Raw genomic sequence first — 21,643 nt, 5'->3', positions numbered from 1 at the left:
ATTGCGATCACCGGGCGGCCCATTTCGGTGAATGAGAATCGGTTTTTAAGAGTGCTCTCAATTGGATCGTAAAAATTTCAATTTCAGCATCCGTCTGCTGGGGGTTCGGGAGCGTCGTCTTCGCGGGTTTATTTTTTTTTTTGGATCGTCTTTTGGGATCCCACCAGCAGTGACTTCGCATCCACTTACTTTCCTCTGGAACCCATTCGCCAAATGTACACTTTGTTCAGCTTTGTCCACGCAAACGGAATGGTCGGCTTTTTTGCCTTTCGATATTTTCTGCTATTTTAAACCATTCTCATGTTCGTTTCGTTGGCTGCCTGGAGAGGATAACGCGGTGGGCACTAATTTTCGATAATCTTTAAGCTTAATGATGGCTCGTAAAATTTCAAAATACCACACAGGCGATAAGCGAAGGTCAGCTAGAGCGTCTCGATAAGTGAGCGTCGCGTACTTGATAGCACGATTACATCCCGCTTAAAGAAAAACGGAAAAACTGATTAGCAACGTCAGCTTCGTTCTGTGTGATAAATATCTGCAACTTCTCGAAATAAGATAAGCATTATCTATGCTCTTATTTTACTTCGGTGTTTGTACAAAACAACATATCTTCTAAATTTGCTCAACTTTTGCAAGCTCTGATCGTTAATGAAAATTTATGAACGTTGCATTTGGATGCAAGTAATTAACTAAAGTAATTGACGAAACCGACAAGTTAAGTTTTTCTTGAATTAAACTAAACCAATTTGTTGCCCTGCTCTCTCTCTAAACTGTCTTTCCAAACAGCTACCAAATGCAGCTAACCGATGTATTGGCAGCATGTCATCAATCGAAACAACATCATCCCAGCACGACTGACGCAAAATCCGGTAATGTCCGAGGACGTAGAGTCTCATAATGCACATACGACTTGTTAACTAGACTATTAATTTTAAAACAGAGTCGTACGTCGTAACGAAGCAGAGGAAGCAAAAAAATCACCGCATAAAGTAACCTGGGAATTCCGGCGCTTGCCACTGAGTTGGTACAGTGAAGATGATCACGAACAATTATCTTTCTGTCAACGGACCTGCATTGACAGCAACGACGACGTCCAGCAATCGACCTGTCGCCCTGCTCGCGCTTTCTGCACGTAGGCACCCAGCCTGGCGAAAGGTCTTTGTGAAACATGGCGAAAACCGTTGCTTCAGACGAGTTGCAAAGCTGCCAGGAAACAGTAAGTTACCGGTGGTGTGTCCGCTGTGACGCTTTCGGACGCACGGTGGGGCCTGTACGATGCGATCGAGCGATCTATGTGCTGTATAGCAAAGCAGATCAATTAAATTAAGAGTTTCTTTTATTGCTTTCGGCTCCGACCAAGTCCCGGTTCGTTCGGAACAGGAAGGTTACAAGTGCTATAAAATGGGTATAATCGATAAAATTAAAACAGTACCGCAATGCACCGCATAAGTTCCAATCCTTTCGAGCCGCAGAAGATCAAGACCTAAGGATGAAACAAATGGTCGTTCGTTGCCATTGAACGACTTTTAGTGCGATTTCAACCTGTCGGACCCCCTGAAAAGTCACATTTTCTTCACGGAAGCAGCGCACAGGATCGCTCTTTTCCACCGCACTCGCCACTTTTCCTGCGCGAACCAAGAGTTCTTAAACAACGCTACGAAGAGCCATCAGCTCACTCCTGATGCTCGGGATATGGTGAAGTATGTAGTCTCTATCGGGAGAGAGGACATTGCTCCGTAAACGCGCAGCCAACTGTGCCCATTGATTGGTTTTATTTGTCCCAGAGATCACGCATAAAATGTGCTGGAAAGTACACATTTTACGATGCAATAAAAGATTATTTATAAACATCTATTCCATACCACTGATTAGCAGCTGCCTTTTCTGTTCCAAAACTAGACTGCACCGTCAGTGAGTCGAAGTCCGCAGCCTTGCCCTGCACATCAGTGATTGGGAGGGCAATAATGGTATAGTGCCAATTTGTGCAACACAACACATTGTATTAAGCGGGACTCAGAATGTGGATGGAACCTGACCGAATCCGTTGGCTAGAAACCTAGCTGACCCATGGAATAGCGAATGTGATTTATGGTCTGTCATGACACGAACATGGAGTCGCTCCTTGCAAGTATGGCTTCATCGCTCTCGCTTACAGTGCAGCCGTTACCTACTACGCCCGGACAAAGAAGTTCGCCAAAAGGTTAATTGATCCGACGCAAGTGCCGCCATCACCTGTTAAATAATGCTAGATATTCAGTCAATGCGCCTTATGCTCGATAGTGAATCTCAACTTTCAACCTAATTTTGCATTCAAGGCAAAGTGTTTGCCAATCGGCATGCGTTTGGATGCAATGCATGCATGTCTTCAGTTGGCAAAGGTAATAAAACACACAAATACCATAGACATTTTCTATTGTATGTTATGAACTCACAGAAAATGAACCGAACACAACTTTTTACCCGCAACGCGTTGTTGTTGTAACACAAAAATATGAGACAATAAAGAGCATCAATCTTCGTACTACGTGCTGAGGAAGAATACTATGTTTAACCAAACATCAATGTTTGTCTATCGGCGTCAATCTTTAACACGATCTTTGATCTGTTAACTAGCAACCTCGTAAGGGAATACACCTGCGAATGAAGCCCGAGGCTCTGAACCGATCCACTTTCGCGCTATCGCTCGGCGCTATCAGCTATCAATTTGTTTGAACAAGCGTTCGTACAACTTCTTCTCCAGTTGATTTACACAGCAAAGCGTGAAGCAGCTGTGTACAATTTATTCTCGTTAAGTGCAGCAGATAACACCCCGGGAAATGTGGGCCGCCGATGGACTTGATGTCCGGATTCTGGAACCAGGAGTCATGAGCAAGCAACTCGTAAGAAGAGCCGTGGGCAGTTCCATTAGCATTTCTTGCCATTCCTACCGCACTGCCCATAGGGCTGCGTTAAAGCGACGATTATACTTTGGTACTATCTTCTACCGCCGTGGCACGCAAAGCACTGGGTGCTGGATTGTGTCGGTGTCGTGCTACGGCTGAAACTTATCTAGCGAACCGTGGACGCCTCCCAGCATACATAATGTACCTGTTACAGATTACAACCGGACGATAGTGTTAAGAGATATTAATTTATTATTCAATTAACCTCTCCTCTTCTGGAATTCACGAGGATCATGAGAGGTACATATAGTTTTTTTTTTCATGTAGAGACTATGTACGTATATTGCATTTCGTTCGTCATGGGAAATGGGGAAAAGTCAAGCAATGGTACTAACTGCTAAATAGCTAGTTTTTCTTCACACTAACACAGAATTTATAATCGGTGAAATTTTATCTTCAAAACTTTATGAACTTATGTGGTTGTTTGGTTGCCAAAATGATGGGGGTTTTTGGCAGTTATTAGCATATCAATCTTATTATTAGCAGTATGTATATCTATATATAGTGTTACAATTAATATGGTATGATGAAGGTAAAAAATATTGAACAAGCTGTGGATGTTCTAGCTTGAAATTTCAACAGTTCAACTCTTTAAATATCTGTAAACCGATGATAAGCGAGTTTGTGTCAATTCATATTGGCAATAAACAATAATGGATTATTTGTCCCAATCCAAATCTCCAAATTTCTATTTATACGCTTCTCTTATACAATTAGGCTGTAATTTAAACTATCTTTAATTTTTGTATATAACCAAGGCATAATTTGGAGAGATTCGATCAAAACTTAAATTATAAACCGATCGTAAATTAAATGTTTTATTTACGCATTTAATTTACCTTAACATGTACTGTAATGTATTGTTTCGCGCAGGAAATAAACTGGGACTTCATTAAACATCAACGACTATTTTTATTGCAAATGATATTTTGTTGTTAATCACTTGTAGGCTAAAAGGAGCTTAAAAAGGTGTGTCGTAGTTGCTTGAAATACAAACATAGCTTTTCATATACAATCGTTCATTACAACGGCATTGGCTTGCATAAATTGGATCGTAAATGTACCATACTTGGTTACAGCAGCACTTGTTAACTGGTGCTTTCGGGAAAACAAAAGCTACCGGCATCATGAAGAGTCATACTTTTACTCTCGCTTACCAGGCGCTCTCGCATCAATGGGGCATCCGAAACGACTGGTTAAGCGATATGAAGCAGATTTTTAGTTTTTCATCGTTCCATGCACTACTTGCTACTGTATGCACAAGCGATGATTAATGAGCGTTTGGCCTTTTCATCTAATTTAATTTGTAGCTTCATGCCGATCACACATATCCATGCCACCCATCTCGGTACCCTTACGCTTTACGACCAGGGTGTCCAGTTTATATGCGCAAGGGAGGCAAATTCAAGATTGTCTTAACCTAAATTTTGATAAATTATGTCTGTTTTGATTTTTTGATGAAACTGAATCAAATGCAATTTTTATTGCTCTACTCTTTACTCCTGCACATGTGCCATGTGCCACAATTGATGGGATTTTTTTATTTTTATTTCAAGCAAACCATTGTGATGAATTTGGAAAGTGATGCGTTTGCCCCGAGGGAGACCGCTTCAATGATCTGCTTCATTTTAGTTGAAACGAAGCATCGGCAAGGCGGGTTCCATTAGACAGCAGGTGGATCAAAAAAATCGGCACCTAGACATACACCATGGTCAATCTGTCGCTGAGACAACCGATTGGATCATGTTGGGTAGCTAATGTTGCGACATTTTCCTGCAATGTATTTTGCTACAGAAAAACGTTGGTAATCACCGTGCATAGGCAGTAGCAGTAGCTGCTTCTATCGGCGTTGTTACTGCTGCTGCTGCTGCTGTTGTAACTTACTAAAACGGGCATAATTTCACAGACCAAAATACACGAAAAACCCCTGGGCCCTTGCACCACATCTCGACGATGTGGGGTGTGTGGAATCTTCCGCAGAAAATAGATGAACGCCGGCGACCGGGGAAGCTGCAATCAAAAGTGAAATTAACGTTAACCTCATCAATAATGATCATTACTCTAATTTTACCCATTATTCAACAATTACCGATACGATTCGGTTGAGCTGAGCCGAGAGCGAAACTGGCGCCCAGTTTGAGCGCAAAACGGGTTTATTGATGCATCCGGTTGTGTACAAATTGTATCAATTTGGGATACCAGTCTTACTGCAAAGTCTGCTCCCGTAGCAGCATGATGGAAATTAGAAATCCAGAATGTTTTCCACGCATTTGACCAAAACCAACTGTCTTACAGGCTCATATGGGATGAATGTGTTTCCCGTTTAACTTCCGTACCATAAATAACATGAACAATTTTCCATTTTTAGGTCATTTTCCCAAATAAATAGCTGTTTTCTATATGTTCTTGCTACTACCTTTACGATTGGCAATGCTTATGGCTCATCATTTCCACTGACCGTTAAAACTTGTGACCATTTTATATTGGACTAAGAGTTTTATACAATTATACAATAGTTGCATCTTGTTTGTTTTGTTACTTAAATTTTACTAAAGTTCTAAAACTTGCGTATATTGCTTCATATGTATCAACATACAATCTGCGTAGGGCGATGAAATGAAAGAAAGCGTCACTAACACTAGCATCAAACACACCTCTAGCAACAATGGGAACGGATGTTGGGCAACGTTGGCAAAGACGATTAACGTACGATCTTGTTCCGAAACGACTAACTGATCTGCCTTCACTTGTCTACGTCATAAAAACACACTAACCTTTCGAAATCAGAACACTTGTATCGAGCCTCCAATGCCATCGCGAAGATCACCATCATCGTCGCAACAAACACGGCAGATCGGTAAATCAGCTCAAGAGCAAGGTTCTCACGTCAATTTGCGATCGGTCTGAAGTACTAAATCGAAACAACAGTCGGCCCCGTAACAGCACCAGGAGAAGCTCTGATTTGACTTCTGCTAACCCCCCCGGATCCGATCGAACCAGCCTCCGTACAGCATACGGTGATCGACGAAACAAGATCATGAAAGCCTCTCATTTCCTCTTGAAGCCTTTCAAGAGCCTTCAACTCACCTCCACCTGCACAGCGGATACTCGAGTGAAGTCTCTACGCGGGACGCTCGACGACGTTCAATCGCACTAAAGATCGATAGATTTCTGTCGCTAGTAGTCGCTGTGCAGGAACTGTAATCGTACATCCTACTCCATTCAAAACTGGATCGATTGATCTAGCGGATCGAAGGAATGGTTTTTCAGTTCATGCGTTGTAGCGTTACTCACAAGTACAAGCTCGTCATCAAGATCGTCACACTCGCTGCTGTTTAAGTTGACTGCTTAGTAATGAGGACCAATGAAAAAATCTACATCGCAAGTATTGCTTCCAGATCTTGCATAACTGTTCAACAGTATGGTAATATTGCAAACGCCTCGTGAATCAAACTAAAAACGTCTCAAATTTCAAAGGTAATATTTATTCATCAAGGAATTTATTGCATTATTCAACGCTTCTAATCCTTTTGGTTGGATAGTATAGTAAAAATGTAACCTTTTGCTTTTACATGCGATTCAACTACCGTCAACTTAACGGAGTTTTCGATAGGTCATTAATCACAACAAGGAAAACGATAATTAACACTATGAGCCAAAGCAAACATCAGATTCGTGAAGCCGTTCACGGGAATATGAACTACAAAGCGCACCACTTCGAACGGTAGCCGCTCAGGTAAGATAATTTGACGTAACACGGCTCCGTGATCTTCCTGAGCTTCAAATGATCAAGAAAGTTTCGCTCATAAATCATTGAACCAAACAAAAAACCAGAATACTAACGCTACCGTAAGCTACCTTTTGTAGTGAGCTATAGCAAACCGTGTTTCGAGTCGTGGAATGTCTAACGTCTAATTAGACGCTCTAGGGGGGCAAAAAAAACAGGTAGGAAAGTAAAGGTTCGTATTTTACACAGATGAACTGAATACTTAAATGAAGAAACAAAATCAGTTTATCTAGAAAAGAAACACGTAAATTACAAATGAATGTTTGTGGAGTGTGTTTCCTTTGACACATTGTATGTGTCAGTTAAATGAAGTTTATTTTTCCAGCATTTTCACAATGTATCTTCAAATATTTAAATCACTCAAAAATAATCTAAATATGTGAAAATCCAATGCTTATCAAACATGCAAGCTTCCTACTGCGCGTCAAGCTATGTTGCCGAAAGAAAAAAAAACACCATTTCTGATACCGCCATTGTCGATCAATCGGTTGCACCGCTTGATTTAATGACCCGACTGTTCACACAAAATTGATCAAATGCTACAAAAAGCACACCTTCACGCTGATTCCGTATGCTGCGTCACGCAACCATTGCGGAAGCCTAAGTAGACACCACTAGTTTAGTCCGATCGACCCTGGGTTAAACACTCCGCAACCTTTGCCAGGCCACAGTGTCCGCGAGCAGCGTTCCGCGACGCGGCATATGGTGAAGAAAGGTCCATCGGCACTGTTCTTCCCGCTGCCAACAATTGCGTGGTCAAAGTGTAATTTGTTCGACCATAAATTGGATCAAAAACATCATCAATCAAACAGTTTCGAACCAGTACGTACTTCCACGTTGGCGATGAGCTCACACTAGGCTATGCAAATCGGTCAACACAGGGCCACCAATTTCGGAGGTCTCTTGCTGTTGTGTACAATTCTTCACCTTCGTGCCGTTCCAGCTCATATGCGAGCAGGCACTGTTTATCGAACTAGTTTCCTTTTTTTATTGTTACCGTCCATCAGAGGCGCAGAAAGGAAGGTGGCCATTTGTTTACCTTGAATAAGTCAAGATGATGTTACCAGTACACGGTGGTTGGCAAACGGAACCGAATCGCCTGAGCGCGATATTTTTTGTTACAGTGCCTTTAAACAGGAATGAATGGTTCGTTATACTTTTGCAAACGGAACAACGGTATTAGAACAGCAATAAAATTTGACAGGTTACCTACCACTGATGAGGCGCACTAGTTTCCTGTTGAAACCGCTCCTTGACTGCCTAATTGAGCAATTAGATTCCAGTTCAGTGATGAATGTTGCTGCAGCTGTCTAAATAGCACGTTCATCAATCCGGAAGCATTTTTTGGAGCGTTCTTCATATAATGCTAATTGTTTATAAATCGATGCAGAAACTACTATCATATTTTATACCGATACGTTGTTTCTAATTCGATGGTTGCGAAACATTTTTCACCCATTTTTGGAGCAATCTTACAAGATTTACATGTTCTCGAACCACACGCTTGATGCTTTATGTGCAAACATTAAAACGAATATGCTCACTTTTTCATAACTGCCAAAAGTATTACTCTACCGTTGATTCACATGCATATTTAATTAAGCCTAAATAGCCAACACAATCGCCTACAGTCATCACAGTGGTAGTAAAATTAAATGAATCACTTGCACGATTCGGCACTTGAAAAGCACATAAATGAAGCAATTTCCTTTTCTTCATCTTTTTCTTCTGTGTGATCATCCGAATCCCGTCATGCGAATTGAATTCAGGTGAGCTTGATGTTCCCGGTGTCGCTTGTCGTGCACACCACTATTTGTCCAAAACCCATGCAAACGTCGGGTAAAAAACATGAGGCGGAAATTATGCTCACCATGGCTACAATGAACCGAAGCTCACGTAGATCGAAGATCGAACCATAACGAATCCAAAATATCACAGATTGAAACGAGCCACCGGACCGTAGAGGATGGGGAGTCGTGAACGAACGTCCCAACCGATTGAAACATTCGGCCCATACCATATTGATGCGGCCACTAGACCTATAACCAGCATCACGTGAAAGTCTTCCATAACTATAAAATTATTTCACCTTCGCGCGATTCACACCGACCACGAGTGCCTCAAGAGATTCAGGACTCTCGCTCTCTCTCTAATGATTGTTCATAAAAACTGATGGCATTATTATTATTAAACTGGCACGTTTCGCAAAGAAGCTGTTCTTGGAGACCCTTGATCTCGCGTATTGTGTATCCCGTCTTGCCCACGTGAAATGCGCTCCTCGTATGAGCTCCCCTGCCCGCTCGACGTGTGTCCGATATGGTGCCGAGCTTGCAACCTTTCTTTAGAGCTTTATTAAATTATTATCGCACAGCGCATCGCGCATCGTCTGTATGGTATGTGAAAAACAGTCCACCAATGCTGCCGTGTATTTATGTGTCACATCGCTGGACACTGTAATTTGGTAAGCATATCGCATCGTTTGGTTCTGTTTGGTTTGGTTTGCTCCCTATGTTTGCCGTGAATCAGCGATATTGTACTGCTAAAGTTTTACCTGGTTGGCATGTTAAGGTGATCTTTTGTGATCGATTCATTTTCGTTTTATCATTTCCTGTCAGTCCGTCCCTTCCCTGATACTTCTTCGACATCGACTTGACCTGACCCGTCATTCACACAAACAAGTTGCTGAGGAAGGAAACTGCTCCCATGCGACTAAATATTGTTGCAAACGACTCGTCTTTTGTTTCTCACCAGTGCATCTGACCAATATCAACTTTATGCTGATTATCGAGAGCACAACTGACCTGAGACCGAGACCGCTCAATCGCAGGTCTACGATGATGGTGATGATGATGATGATCGACTTGCTTCTTACCATGGACATCTTGTTCATAGCCGTTGCCCCCAAAGCGCCCGAGCGCCCCGGATGGCGTCTTGAAGGTGAAAAAGGTGTTCTTTGAGTGGAAGTGCTGAATACCCTAAATAGTGGTCTACCATTTAGTGCCGAAGGTTTCGCTGGTGCTCGCTGGACTCCCGCCATAAAAAGGTTATAAATCCTTATAAAGTTATATTTTCGAGTAAACATAAAAATTTATAACTTTATTACGAGATTTGCGCTTCGAACTCGGGGTTCCACAATGGTGCGGAGGTCTCACCATCTCTACTTCTTGCAACCATCCGTACGAGGCGTCGAAGCGACGGCACCATTTTTGTGCGATTTGTGCGATGCAATTCGCGCGATAGCTCAATTCACCCTGCGACCAGCCTTTGCCGAAATTCTGATCTGCCCGAGACTTATTTGGGTATGCCGTTTTATTTGCAGGTGTTTTGTGTTTTGGCGTGTAGTCTTTTTATTTTGATTGCTACCCGTGATTGAACCAATTTCAGGGATTGATTATACGTCCTCTGGCTGGGGAAAAAAACTTGATCACGCTCGATGGTGTCTGCTCATTGCCGAAGCGATACCGCCGTTTATCGGGTTTTATCACCCATTGCAGCTTGTGATGTTTGATGTTTCCGAAAGCGTTAAAAAGCGCATGACGAACCGTTGGCAAGCGATTCGAAATGACTTACAAATAGCCACGGAAGAAGAATCGGCTGATTGCATATTTGATTAGTAACTTGAACGATCGCAGCAATACAAAATGGTGTGGAGATTAAAGCACTGAGATTAATTCATGTCACCAGAAACACATTACGAATTTTGCAACTTTTCTTTACTAAGTATTATTATTGGTGACTACACTTTTCAACAACTCTTTTCAGCTGTACATAGTTGGGTATTTTTATAAGGTTTTTTGTGTTAAAAAATTAAATAAAAAAATGTTAAGAAAATAAATTAAAATGCATTATTGAAATTACAAAAAAGCAATAATCGGATTGTGATAAAATTAAAATTTATATTCACTTCATGATTTTACCTTGCATCCTTCGCATGTAAATGCTCCAAAATGAAATCCTGCTGCTGGTTCGCCGCATACTTTGCATTGTTGATTCATCTAATACAAAAGAAAAACAGAAATAATTTTTTTAATGTATTATTGTGTTGCCGTAACAGATGTTTTAAAATACAATACGTTTCTTTTAACTTAATTTTGATTATACACAACAGATTTTCTTCTTCCGCTCTGAATGCTGATATGGCGAGGTTGTCTTTAAATTGTAGCATAGTTCAATATAATTATAAAATGTTAATAAAAATTAAATTAACAACTACATTAACTGAAAACAATTATAAACTAAGAAATGACGTTTTTGAATGTTCTGATAGGAAGCGATACAAGCATTTATTACATTAAAGCAGTTTAACTACACATAACACATGTGATAAAGGGAAAAGCTTGGCAAATGAGCGACATTTACATGTTTTAAACCATTACGATCATAAAAACACTCTTCCAGCATCGTTCAATAATCAGCTCACTTCAGGCTGACAAATGAACAAGTTCGAAACACATCACATCGATCCTTTGCAGTCGAATAATAATTACTCCTTTCGCCACTCTATCAGAAAGCGTAAGCACAAGCGCAGCTCGCTTGTCAACGCTTGGTTACATCCCGGATCGAATCATTACAGCCTCATTACCATTCATGAGAGCACGCAGTCGTGAACAGTGATGCGCATTTGTCAGCCTTAGCGCTAGTGCAACGTTGTACCAGTCCGTGCCCAGCCAACGATGTGGCGGTCCGATGACACGAAGAGCTATTGATTGGAATGCGACACTAGGCCAGTTTTTTAGTAACACCGCATTCGCGTGGAACGAATCCTCCTGGGAGGTAGCATTTCCTTGTAATTTTATTCCGCTTCGTAGCAAATTAGATTATTGTCGGAACGCAAGCAGGTCGCTGTCTGTCAAAGGCATGTTGACGATATCGCATCATTGCCTATGGATGAGCCGTGTTCAGACATTCACTTCCAGCTCATACTGCACGAAAGATCAGGCCAGAGGCTACAAACACGATAGCCACTTGTCCCTTTGTAACACCATTTTGTGTTATACATTCGTTCATTGTTGATCATTGTGTATCATAACAAATGTATTTTTAAATTTGCTATTACCGTAACGGCCAAATCAACTAGTAACATACCATGACAAGCTTATTTCTTTGTTGTTTTACTTTAGCAAACGATGTATTGGTAATTATATTAAGAATCAAAACATTTATAATAAAAATAATTAGAAGTGATTTGACAACAAATCGTTCTAGTCCGTTTCGACAGCTGTAGTTTGCTTAAAAAACTAATTAAAAATACACACGCTTCATACTGTTCTTCCATGTGGCATTTAAAATGCCACACTTGTTAGCTATACTGGCTATTCAGATAATAAAATGCTTGTTTCGGTATTCTCACTAATCGCTATTCTCACTACATTTTTCTTTTGAAACTAGAAAAGTGTGCCGAAATGCCATAAATAACGATACCTTGTTTGTTGTACCAATATTGATACTGCGCAATTCGTTCGGAAGATAATAGATTCTACCACACAAACTATGCAACCATGAAACCAAGAATAATCGGCTCCCGTACCGATTCAGCTTACTGTATCACTGACAATCTGTTAGCACTTTTATAATGCAATTTATGGGCTGCTCTGTCGTCTATGCGTGCGGCACAATAGTTGCTACTTTCATGCTGATGCTACCAACAGGCCAAACCTATGGTGCGAGCAAATCCGATCTGCAGCTGGATGTGCCGGCACCGGGCATTTCGCAGTCTAGTCTCGTTTTCTTCGCTGCATTTACAGGCACACGCTACACCGTCCATGCGATCGCGAACGCTTTGATAAACTCTCCTTACACGATCGTAAAGCAATTTGTATTGAAGACTCCATAAAAGGGCTGACAGAGGAAATGGAACCCGACAGACGACGGCCTAGAACGGCATCAGAGTTCAGCGCTACCGCAGTCACACTTCTTTTTGCAAACCAATTTCTAGCTGAAGCGATACACAAAGATGTCAAACGTATACCACCGCTGTGTCACCTGTTGGCATTTGGCTTGCATGGAGCGTTTTTGTGGTCTCTTCCTTTTTATCCGACAATTACGAAAACACACCATCGTCAAGAAACATTCCGAAGTGAGTAGCGTTTTTTCCTAAGGTGTCAAGTACTTTCCTGCCACTTAATTTTTATTGCACCTACGATTAAGTCTCAGGAAGACGACATTGGAAATCGCAGGTAACTAAATCAATGAGTCGTAAATTATGCAAATTACTTGTTTTGTATTGCTCACATAAACTTATAACATCAAACTTCAGAAAAAAGGTCTATTTCAAATACGAATAATTTTAGAAACTTTCATAAATAGTTCATATTAAAATAGCGTTGTGTTGAAAATTTTAGATAAACAATATTATTCTTAAAATAGCAAGCAATTGGACATACATATATTTTCAATGAATAACAAATTTGACTACATCGAAAATGTTTATAACGAACGATATGGAACAACATCTCACAGCTGGATACCTGAACTTTGCAAATGATATCTTTCAAAAACTGATTGTTTCTATGTCGTCTTCTTTTTTTATGAATGGTGATTTTGTCATAAAAAGAAAAAAACTGGTGTCACGAAACAATACACTTGTACAACAACGACTTTTACAAATGAAGTGATATTGCTGTTGATCGATATTTTTGGTTTTTAGACAGTGGTTACAGAGCTTACAAAAAATAAGCGCAGGATGTTGTTGTGTACCATGCTTTAGAGCCTTGTTCACTGGAACTAATCGATGTGTCCTGTACGTCTCGTTCCAATTTTATCAACATCACATGTCACACCTTACTCATGTTTCGTGAGCGATATCCTTGCCACTATTAACGTGCCATCTCAACACTGTACCACCATACGGAACATGCTTCCATCATGACCGATCAATTTTCCGCGCAATCTTGCACAGCTCCGATGCTCCGATAAGGAACATGCGATAAAACTGTTACTATGTTTTTCTCCTTTTCGGCCAACGCCAAATTTGCATACAATTACGATGTAAATGAAGAAATATGGCGTTCGCTTAAAATTCAATAATTTGTACTCTCCATGAGCTGACCCCGTTCGTGAATGCATCTTCGAAATTTGTCAAACCGGTACGTGCCACAGCGTCCGTTGGCGTCCTCATGCATTCGCGCCGGCGTTGGGCAAAACATAAGTGCAAAAATTGGCCACGACAAGCGCTGCTCTCGAAAATGATGCCAATTTGTTCCAATCAGCGAAGACATTCAGAGTGGTAAATAAATTGTATCAAATTTAGCCGGTACCACCATAGTCGGTTGCTGTTATAGATATTTAATGATACGATTATTATTCATTCCCGTACGCTTTAGCCTAACGACGCCTTTCAGAAACTGGGAAGATCGAAGCTTGTTCGCGTTTTAGAAGGATTTTTGGTGGCTATTTATGAGCGTTTAACACCCCTTCCGAGTGAGGAAAATGATCAACCTCGAACGCTCGCAACACGAAAAACTCGTTCCCACAAAACAAACACCGTCGCAGTCGATCATACAATTCACACCGACTCTACGGATCGAAGAAGTTGTAAATCTAATTCAAACCGATGGAAATCTCTTGTGCTAGTAGTGGCAGCTCGACTTCAACCATGTCTTTATAATTAATTAGGCCGTCAACGATCCCAATCCGTGGAGGTTGCTGTTGAGCCCTGAAGCTATAAACGACTAAAGCTGTCAGTCAACTCGGATGTCTACGCAGATGCCCCAATCGATACCAAACCCGAACGCGCACAGTAGCTGTCAACACTGATCCGTGAGAAATCAATTAACCAATGACACCGAAGCGTAAAGAAAACGACAAAAGTAACAAATCATCCACGGACGTAGCTATAACCCTATCATGGTAAGCATATAATAACATTTTACTAACATTCGCTGATTAGTCGATTCATTAACAATGAAATGCGTCGTAAATAAAGTGGGAAACACCAAACAGTGTGTTATTTAAGGACCTACGGGTGGACCTACCAATCTTCATTAAAAGCCACTCAATCGAAAAAATTGTATACAGAAACCGCTGTGCATCGTGTAATGTTCTCAAAATGCTATATCTGTAAACAGTTTTTAAAATAATGCAAATATAATTTGGAAAGTGCTGTTGCTTTCTACAAAATATAACCACCATAGCAATTGAGCGCTGTACGACTTCATCGACTACCGGATGAATGATGGATTGGTGTGTGTTGTCAGCTTTAATTAAAAATAACATTCGGCGAAATTTTGCCCAAAGGAAACCATTGAACTGGAAGGATAAGAGCAATCTGATCGTATGCTTGCTAAATTTCTGTATTTGGTGTTGCCACCTGAACTGGCAGCAATAATGTTTTGTGCTCTCTGGAGCTTGATTGCTCTCGTGAATGTTATGCTGAGGTTGATTTTATTTAATGTTTTCTTCAATCTACGGGTCTTCTTAAATCTTGGTAAACGAGACACAATAAGTGCACGAATAAATCTCTCTCTTTTCCATATGAAGTTATTCTTTCTTTGGTAGGAGCAGAACATAATGGTGTAAGAAAAAAAACTAACTGTAAAATGGCACAATCACAAAAATGAAATGAATAATGATGCAGCTCTCCACTGCACTGCAACCGAATATTTTCTGCACAACTGCGATGCTGCAAACCCCGCACTGAAGCAATACGCAGGACGTTCTCGCTTCCACGAAATCGCGCGATGTAACGCTCATGCAAACAATAACAAATTGAAATTCTATCGATTTCGAATTGGCAGCAACACATGGGCGTTGATCCGACATGACCATACCTGCCAGACCGCGAAAAGGTGCGAACACAGGGGGCAAGGAAATAAAAGAATGATGCATAAATTTAAAACTTAAGTGGAGCAATCCACTTCGCCCTGAACCAGTCTGCAAGACAAAATCTCGAGTGCTGCTCGCTGTGAGCTTTAGCTGTCGGACGGAACTCACTCGAAACGGAAAACCCGTGACAGCGAGAAATGGAATCGATTCAACCTGATCTTGCATTCCGGTGGAAGACCCGAATTCGGTTGCCCTTCCGAGCGAGGCGTGATAAATGGCTTTATTAAAATTTTTAACATTTCCCTCAAACGGCCATGAATATGAGCTTGACCGATACGCTACCCATATTTTTGTTTCACTCGTTCGTGCATACGTGTAAACGTGTGTGATTTAAATAAGTTAATCATACTTTTTTCATGCGAAAACAAAACGCTATCAGCAGATGACGGTATGTCAGCGGATGTGTCCAAATATTTTAACAGCTTCATGTTTCGCCAAAAAAACAGAAATAGCTCCATGCAACGTAATATTCTCGGAACTTGTAGTTGAAAAACCACTTGACAATTCTCATGCAAGAGAGAATATTTTAGTGCTTTCCACTGCAATAGGAACTAAAGGTTTCTAATAAAAAAAACCCAAGTTTCTTCAGCGCAGTATGGTTACGAATGTGGAATGGTTTGAAAGATTGAACGATACCTAGCTAATTTGGTTTATCATTATTTTTTGTTTCCTGCTGACCGCTCTGAATGCATCTTCGAGCATCAGCTATAACTGTGTGATTTCACATCCTTCTTATGTTTTACTAAAGATAAATGTCTTCTGATTGAAACAAAGTCATCAACGTAAGGCTTTGAAATCGGCTTTTGCTATCTTGCTCTTGTAAATTAAGCTCATTTGTTCCTTTAACCTGTGTGATGACGTTATACGCTTGCATAAATTTAAAACAAAGAAACGTATATTAACAACACATTTTAAAAATATGTTATCATTCACGTAGGTGTATAAATTATGTCGAATAAATCAATTTTCTTTTACACATTTTACATTTGATTCAGGCATTTGAGATTGAATTGAAGTGATTCAATATATTTTTAAATAAAATTATAACCAATGACAATTTTCCACCCAACTGGTATCACGAATTTATTACGTGTAAATTAATTAATTATTTTGCTAACTTTATAAAAACTCAAACATAAAACGATCAAACCAAAAATGACATTGATCATCACCTTAGTAAATGGTGATATATGGAAAAATTGTTATTTAAAGTTGTCTCTCGTTTCGCTTAAACGACGATAAAATCAATGTGCTAAAACCGACGCGTCGTTTAATTTCAACGTCAGCTTACGATTGCATGTCACTTTCACTTTTACAATGCTTCGTTCCTGATTAATCGATGTTTCGAAATCGTAGATAAAATCAACACACAATTAATATCATCAAATGAAAATAATGCTGCAATATGGTTTTTGTAATTGCCTGATCAACTGAATTTAACTTTAATTTCTGTAAAAGTTTATCACTTTTACAAAAGTCTACAAGACTTATGAATTTACTCTGACTATGTCAAATTTTGCATTCTCTAGGACGTTCCATAATTCCTATTTGTACTTGAAACGGCCAAGTAGCATCCACAAACAGACAGCAGCCATAACAAGATACGTAATGGTAATGGTAAGTCTCGAAAGTACCGATTTGAGAGTCTCGATTATTGGTGCTGTCAGTTAACTAGTCGCTAATCCTATCGAATCCGCACACAGCACTAGAAACCCTTACACTCCGTGTTCGGTGCTAATCACTAAGAAGAATGCTGCAACCGTTGATTCGGTGGATTAAACCCATCGCTTATTGGGAGTCTTCAGCACACGGTACCCTGTTGCATTGCACCTTGCTTGTTTGTTTTCCAATGACTTGGTGAGAAAATATGCAGACACCTTCACTGTCGAAGATGGTATTCGGCTGGTTATGATGATTGCACACCTCATAGCATCGTACACCGAAGCGTGAGTAGTGTTTAGCATGTTCACCTATTTTCGCCATAAAGCAAAATCCCACTTCACAGTTTTACACGATCGTACGTATTGTGAAAGTGCACAACAAGGGTCAATGTTCAGTCAGCAAAATGCATTTTTAACTTCGTCCCTCATAGCATTTACCCGATGAAAACAAATAATTGTCTATGTACAAGCACTTCATTTTGAATATCTCTCATGGTTATGCCCTGGAGTCTTAATTTGATAGCGTCATTCAACATCGGGCGGAAATATCGTTTCTTTCTAGTACCAAAGAAATTGCACCGAAGAAACCCTACTGCTCAGCTTCAACTTTCGAAATACTCAAAAGAAAAAAATGTATAACGTCATATAATTTGGTAAAATTTAAATATTAAATGTTTGTTTAATGAATTTTTACTCCATATAAAAATAACTTCAAAATATGATGTTTCTTATGTTTTACAGCGATACAAAACAACCGTCCAATGTACAAATCTTAATGAAATCGGCTTGGCACTCACTTGCCAAAAATTAAATCACGTGCCACTTGATCCTTTACGCCACACACAGCTGCCACTGACGCAAAACCAATTTTCTGATTGAAATCTTTGTTCTCGGCATGTTTTCCCCGCAAAAGTCCTTGTCTTTTCTTTTAACACCCGTGCACTGGTGTAAGCCATAAGGGATGGATTGGTTCATAACAAATAATTAAAACCATATTATGAAAGGCTCCCGTTTTGTGGAACGACACCAGCGCGACGTTACAGTAACGATGACGGGTTTCTACCCCCACAGAAGTTTGGTGAAGTCCTATGGACGTATGAAGATCTCCTCGTCTCCGCGGAAGCTGAATTCTTTGCCTTCGTTAAGCTCGGCACTGAGTCAGTAGGTTGAAAACATTAATTGGTTAACGCCCTCGGTTTTTTGACGTTCGAAGAGTAATTTGCCGTTGCAAAAGCTCCCGGCAAGTTCTGCCAGTTGAAGGACACGTCGAAAAGAGGAACGCGCGATCGGGAACCAGATTTGTTCTGCTTCTTAAGTCGTTTCGTTTGTTTTTTCTTGGCTTTGCGTTTTTATTACCAATCCCGCATCTCCGTCGAACATACGCTTTCGTATTTTGATCCGACGTAACTTGCTTTTGGTTTCACTGTTTCGTCTTTGTTTCACTGTTCCTACATCGACTGAAACTGTTTTTGTTTGTTATTCCTGGTTTTGATTAAAAAAATATGCGTTTTTGTACTTTTAGTCTTTGTAAGAATGTTTGTATCTTTTGTTTGATGACAAATATTTGCACAATCAACATAGTACTACTATAACGCATATTTTTAACAAGATTCACATTTACAGATGCTCCCAACTCGGCACTGGAATCAAGGTAAACTTCAACATATCTGGTCAACGCTACATATTGGCTTTCTCGGGGTTGCTGATGAAATGACCCAGATTAAGCGTAACTTATGTAAGGACGTGCGTCTTTTCGGCTGGAGCATCCCAGGTTTCTCCGAAACGTTTTGGCCCATTTTGGGCGACGGTCGACGGCAGTTGCCACTGATCATCTTCTGCTGCTTGTCGGGTGAGTACTTTAATTTCATCGCATGTAGGATTCGGGTGCCAGCTTGTTTCACCGGCCATGGCTACAAATGCACGTCCGTGCGACGTCCGAACGCTCGGAGGTAAATTAAGTAGAGCCTCTTTAGCTGCTCGCCTGTCAAGCGAGGATTGAGCCGTGCAAGTACTCCGTCAACATGTAAAAGCTTCGGTTAGTTTGGGGTCCCAAAGTATCGAAGAGGTTAACTACCATCTTGCGGAGCGGGCACATACCGGACACAGTTAGCTCGGTCCCAATTGGATGACATCGGTCGTACATGACCGATGGAAGTATGATAAAATTATTCAAATTTCGTTCAGCAACCATTTCTTCTGCACCTTTGTGGGCGTTGAGCGCGTTTACAGTAGGAGCACGTCGTGGGCGACAAAGCACCGAAAGTAGAGTTCATCTGGGTGACGATTGGCGATTGCTGCTTTTTCACAGCTTTGAAATGTCTTGATTGAGAGATGGGTTATGCTTATAGTTGTGTTATTTTCTTGCACTATACAAACCAAACAAGTGGACAAAATTGTTTTGTTGTAGAATTCTTTTGTAGATTAATCGCGCAGCAGCTAAACAGGCAGCAAAGGTGTTGTAGCGGTGTTCTCTGAAGGTAATTTATCTTGATTTTGTGGGTATCTTCAAAAAGCCCGAGGACCTCAGATGGGAGGAAAATTAGTTATTTATCTTTTCGCTCCAGCTTAAGATTGATCTGGCTTCTTTGTCAACGTGGCTTCGTGGCGTCCACGTGCGCAGAATAATTTACACGTTTTCTTTTGTGCATGAAACATCTGTCTGTTTGGAGCAAATTGTGTACCGGCGTGCGTGTGTATGTGTGTGTGTGCGTATAAGAATAAATACGTCGGAGGTCATCCAGCGAAATCCGATTGAAAACTTGCCGCAAACTAACAGACGCGAGCCAAATAACATCAAACATGATGTCCAAATGTACAATCAAAGGAAAACCTCAACGATTGTGTGAATGTGTAGCGATCATTTAAAATCATTTACACGTATCAGGCAGGTCTACTTTTGATTTGATGCGGTTTAATTCGGCGTGATGATGAGCGGCTTTTCATTGTACCGGTTTCCTGCACCAGCTGTGGCCTCCGGGCATTAAGGAACAGACCTTCGAAGAAAAAAAAAACCCCGAACCCGAACGACGAGTCTCATCTCTACCGCACGAATTTTCGGACTATTAAATATCATAATAATAAACAACTAAATCGATGCGCGCCAAGCGCAACGAACTGGTCGTGTGATGATAAATCGTTTTCTATACTGTTAGGCTGCCATCAGCAAATGAGTGGAACGGGTTATGATATTCAATATTTTCTACCAATTTCGGGCACCGATGCAACACTGTCCCGATCAATGGTAACAGTGTTACTCTGTGACCAATGTATGTAGACCGTATGGTCTGCACAATGTGTCCATATACTCATGCATACAAATCTACCATCGCTTGAGATATCTCCTTCACGGATTTGCTTGAAGATCCCTTTTGCACTGACTGCGAATTGATACGCATTCACTTCACTCAGGGTTACCACTTGCCACGACTTTCGATGACTCTTCTTCAGGCGTGATTAATTCATTGGGTTACTCTGTTTAATATAAAAAAACTTGTTACACCGATCAGTGTCTACCTACAGTACCGGGGTAAGCTGCTGCTGTGACCTAAAATTAACTTTATTTTTCCGTTGACAACGGTGTTCACTCACCGACCACCAAACCACAAATCAACCAGCACCCAAAGCAACCTACTAAAGAGCAATGAAAACAAAAACACAGCTTAAAAACCAGAACTCCCTTTTACCGGACCACACGGCCACAGACGGCTGCAACGCATGAAAGTGCAGTTTAAAGCTCAAACTTTTTATTAGCACGCTAAAAGTGACACATTCCAGTAATGAAACGCAGCATTCACGCAAACGTTTGGAGCATCTTCGGGCGTAAATGGGCATTGTTTTATAGCGCCTTGCAGGTCACCAACTAGGACGCAAAACCCAGCGAGTTGACAGCCATAAATCCGTCCACTCGACGACGGCTATAAAACTGCGTGGCCGGACGACGCTTGTCACAGTGCTGGTTGGGCAAATGGGCAAATGGGATTATCCGTTTAGCATTAATGGTGCCGGTTCGCCTCTGAGCGAGTTGGTAAGTTTATTCGTTTCCAGATTGACAAAAGTTTATCTGCAGGTGCACCGTACCAAAAGTCGTACCAGTCGAAGAGTAGCAACCGTTTGCCAAAAGCGCTCTGAACAGTTTCATTTAGCCTTATCCTACTGCAAAGGGGAGGATCAGCGTGTAAAATCGGCCTTGCGTAACGCCATTGGTATAGTGATGAGCAATCGTGCTGCTAAGTACCTTACCAATCTATCTGCCAACTGATGGTGTATCGCATCTGGGAATGGTAACAAATCATGTCCAATTCTCGTACTACCTACCAGTACATCCCTATCGGTCGATGATCGTTCGAGCCATTCCTTGGATTATTGAATGTTTCTTCACACTAGGCCAAGTAAGCCACGCACCTCATCGAAAAACTGTCCATATACAATTG

General features: G+C 40.9%; 1 protein-coding gene across 2 annotated transcripts in view; it reads right to left on the bottom strand.

Moving 5' to 3' along the window:
* Nucleotides 1-21,643, bottom strand: part of LOC125769914 (protein embryonic gonad) — a 44,047-nt gene that overhangs the window by 6,831 nt on the left and 15,573 nt on the right. For both annotated transcript variants that reach the window (XM_049438966.1, XM_049438967.1), the window contains one exon: nucleotides 10,647-10,724. In XM_049438966.1, coding sequence (XP_049294923.1) covers nucleotides 10,647-10,724 — 78 coding nt within the window. The remainder of the gene's footprint in view (nucleotides 1-10,646; nucleotides 10,725-21,643) is intronic.

Source organism: Anopheles funestus, chromosome 3RL (genome assembly GCF_943734845.2).
Source record: "Anopheles funestus chromosome 3RL, idAnoFuneDA-416_04, whole genome shotgun sequence".
In the NCBI taxonomy this organism is placed as follows: domain Eukaryota; kingdom Metazoa; phylum Arthropoda; class Insecta; order Diptera; family Culicidae; genus Anopheles; species Anopheles funestus.
Note: the sequence above shows the minus strand (reverse complement) of the source record. Positions and strands in the feature narration are given on the sequence as shown.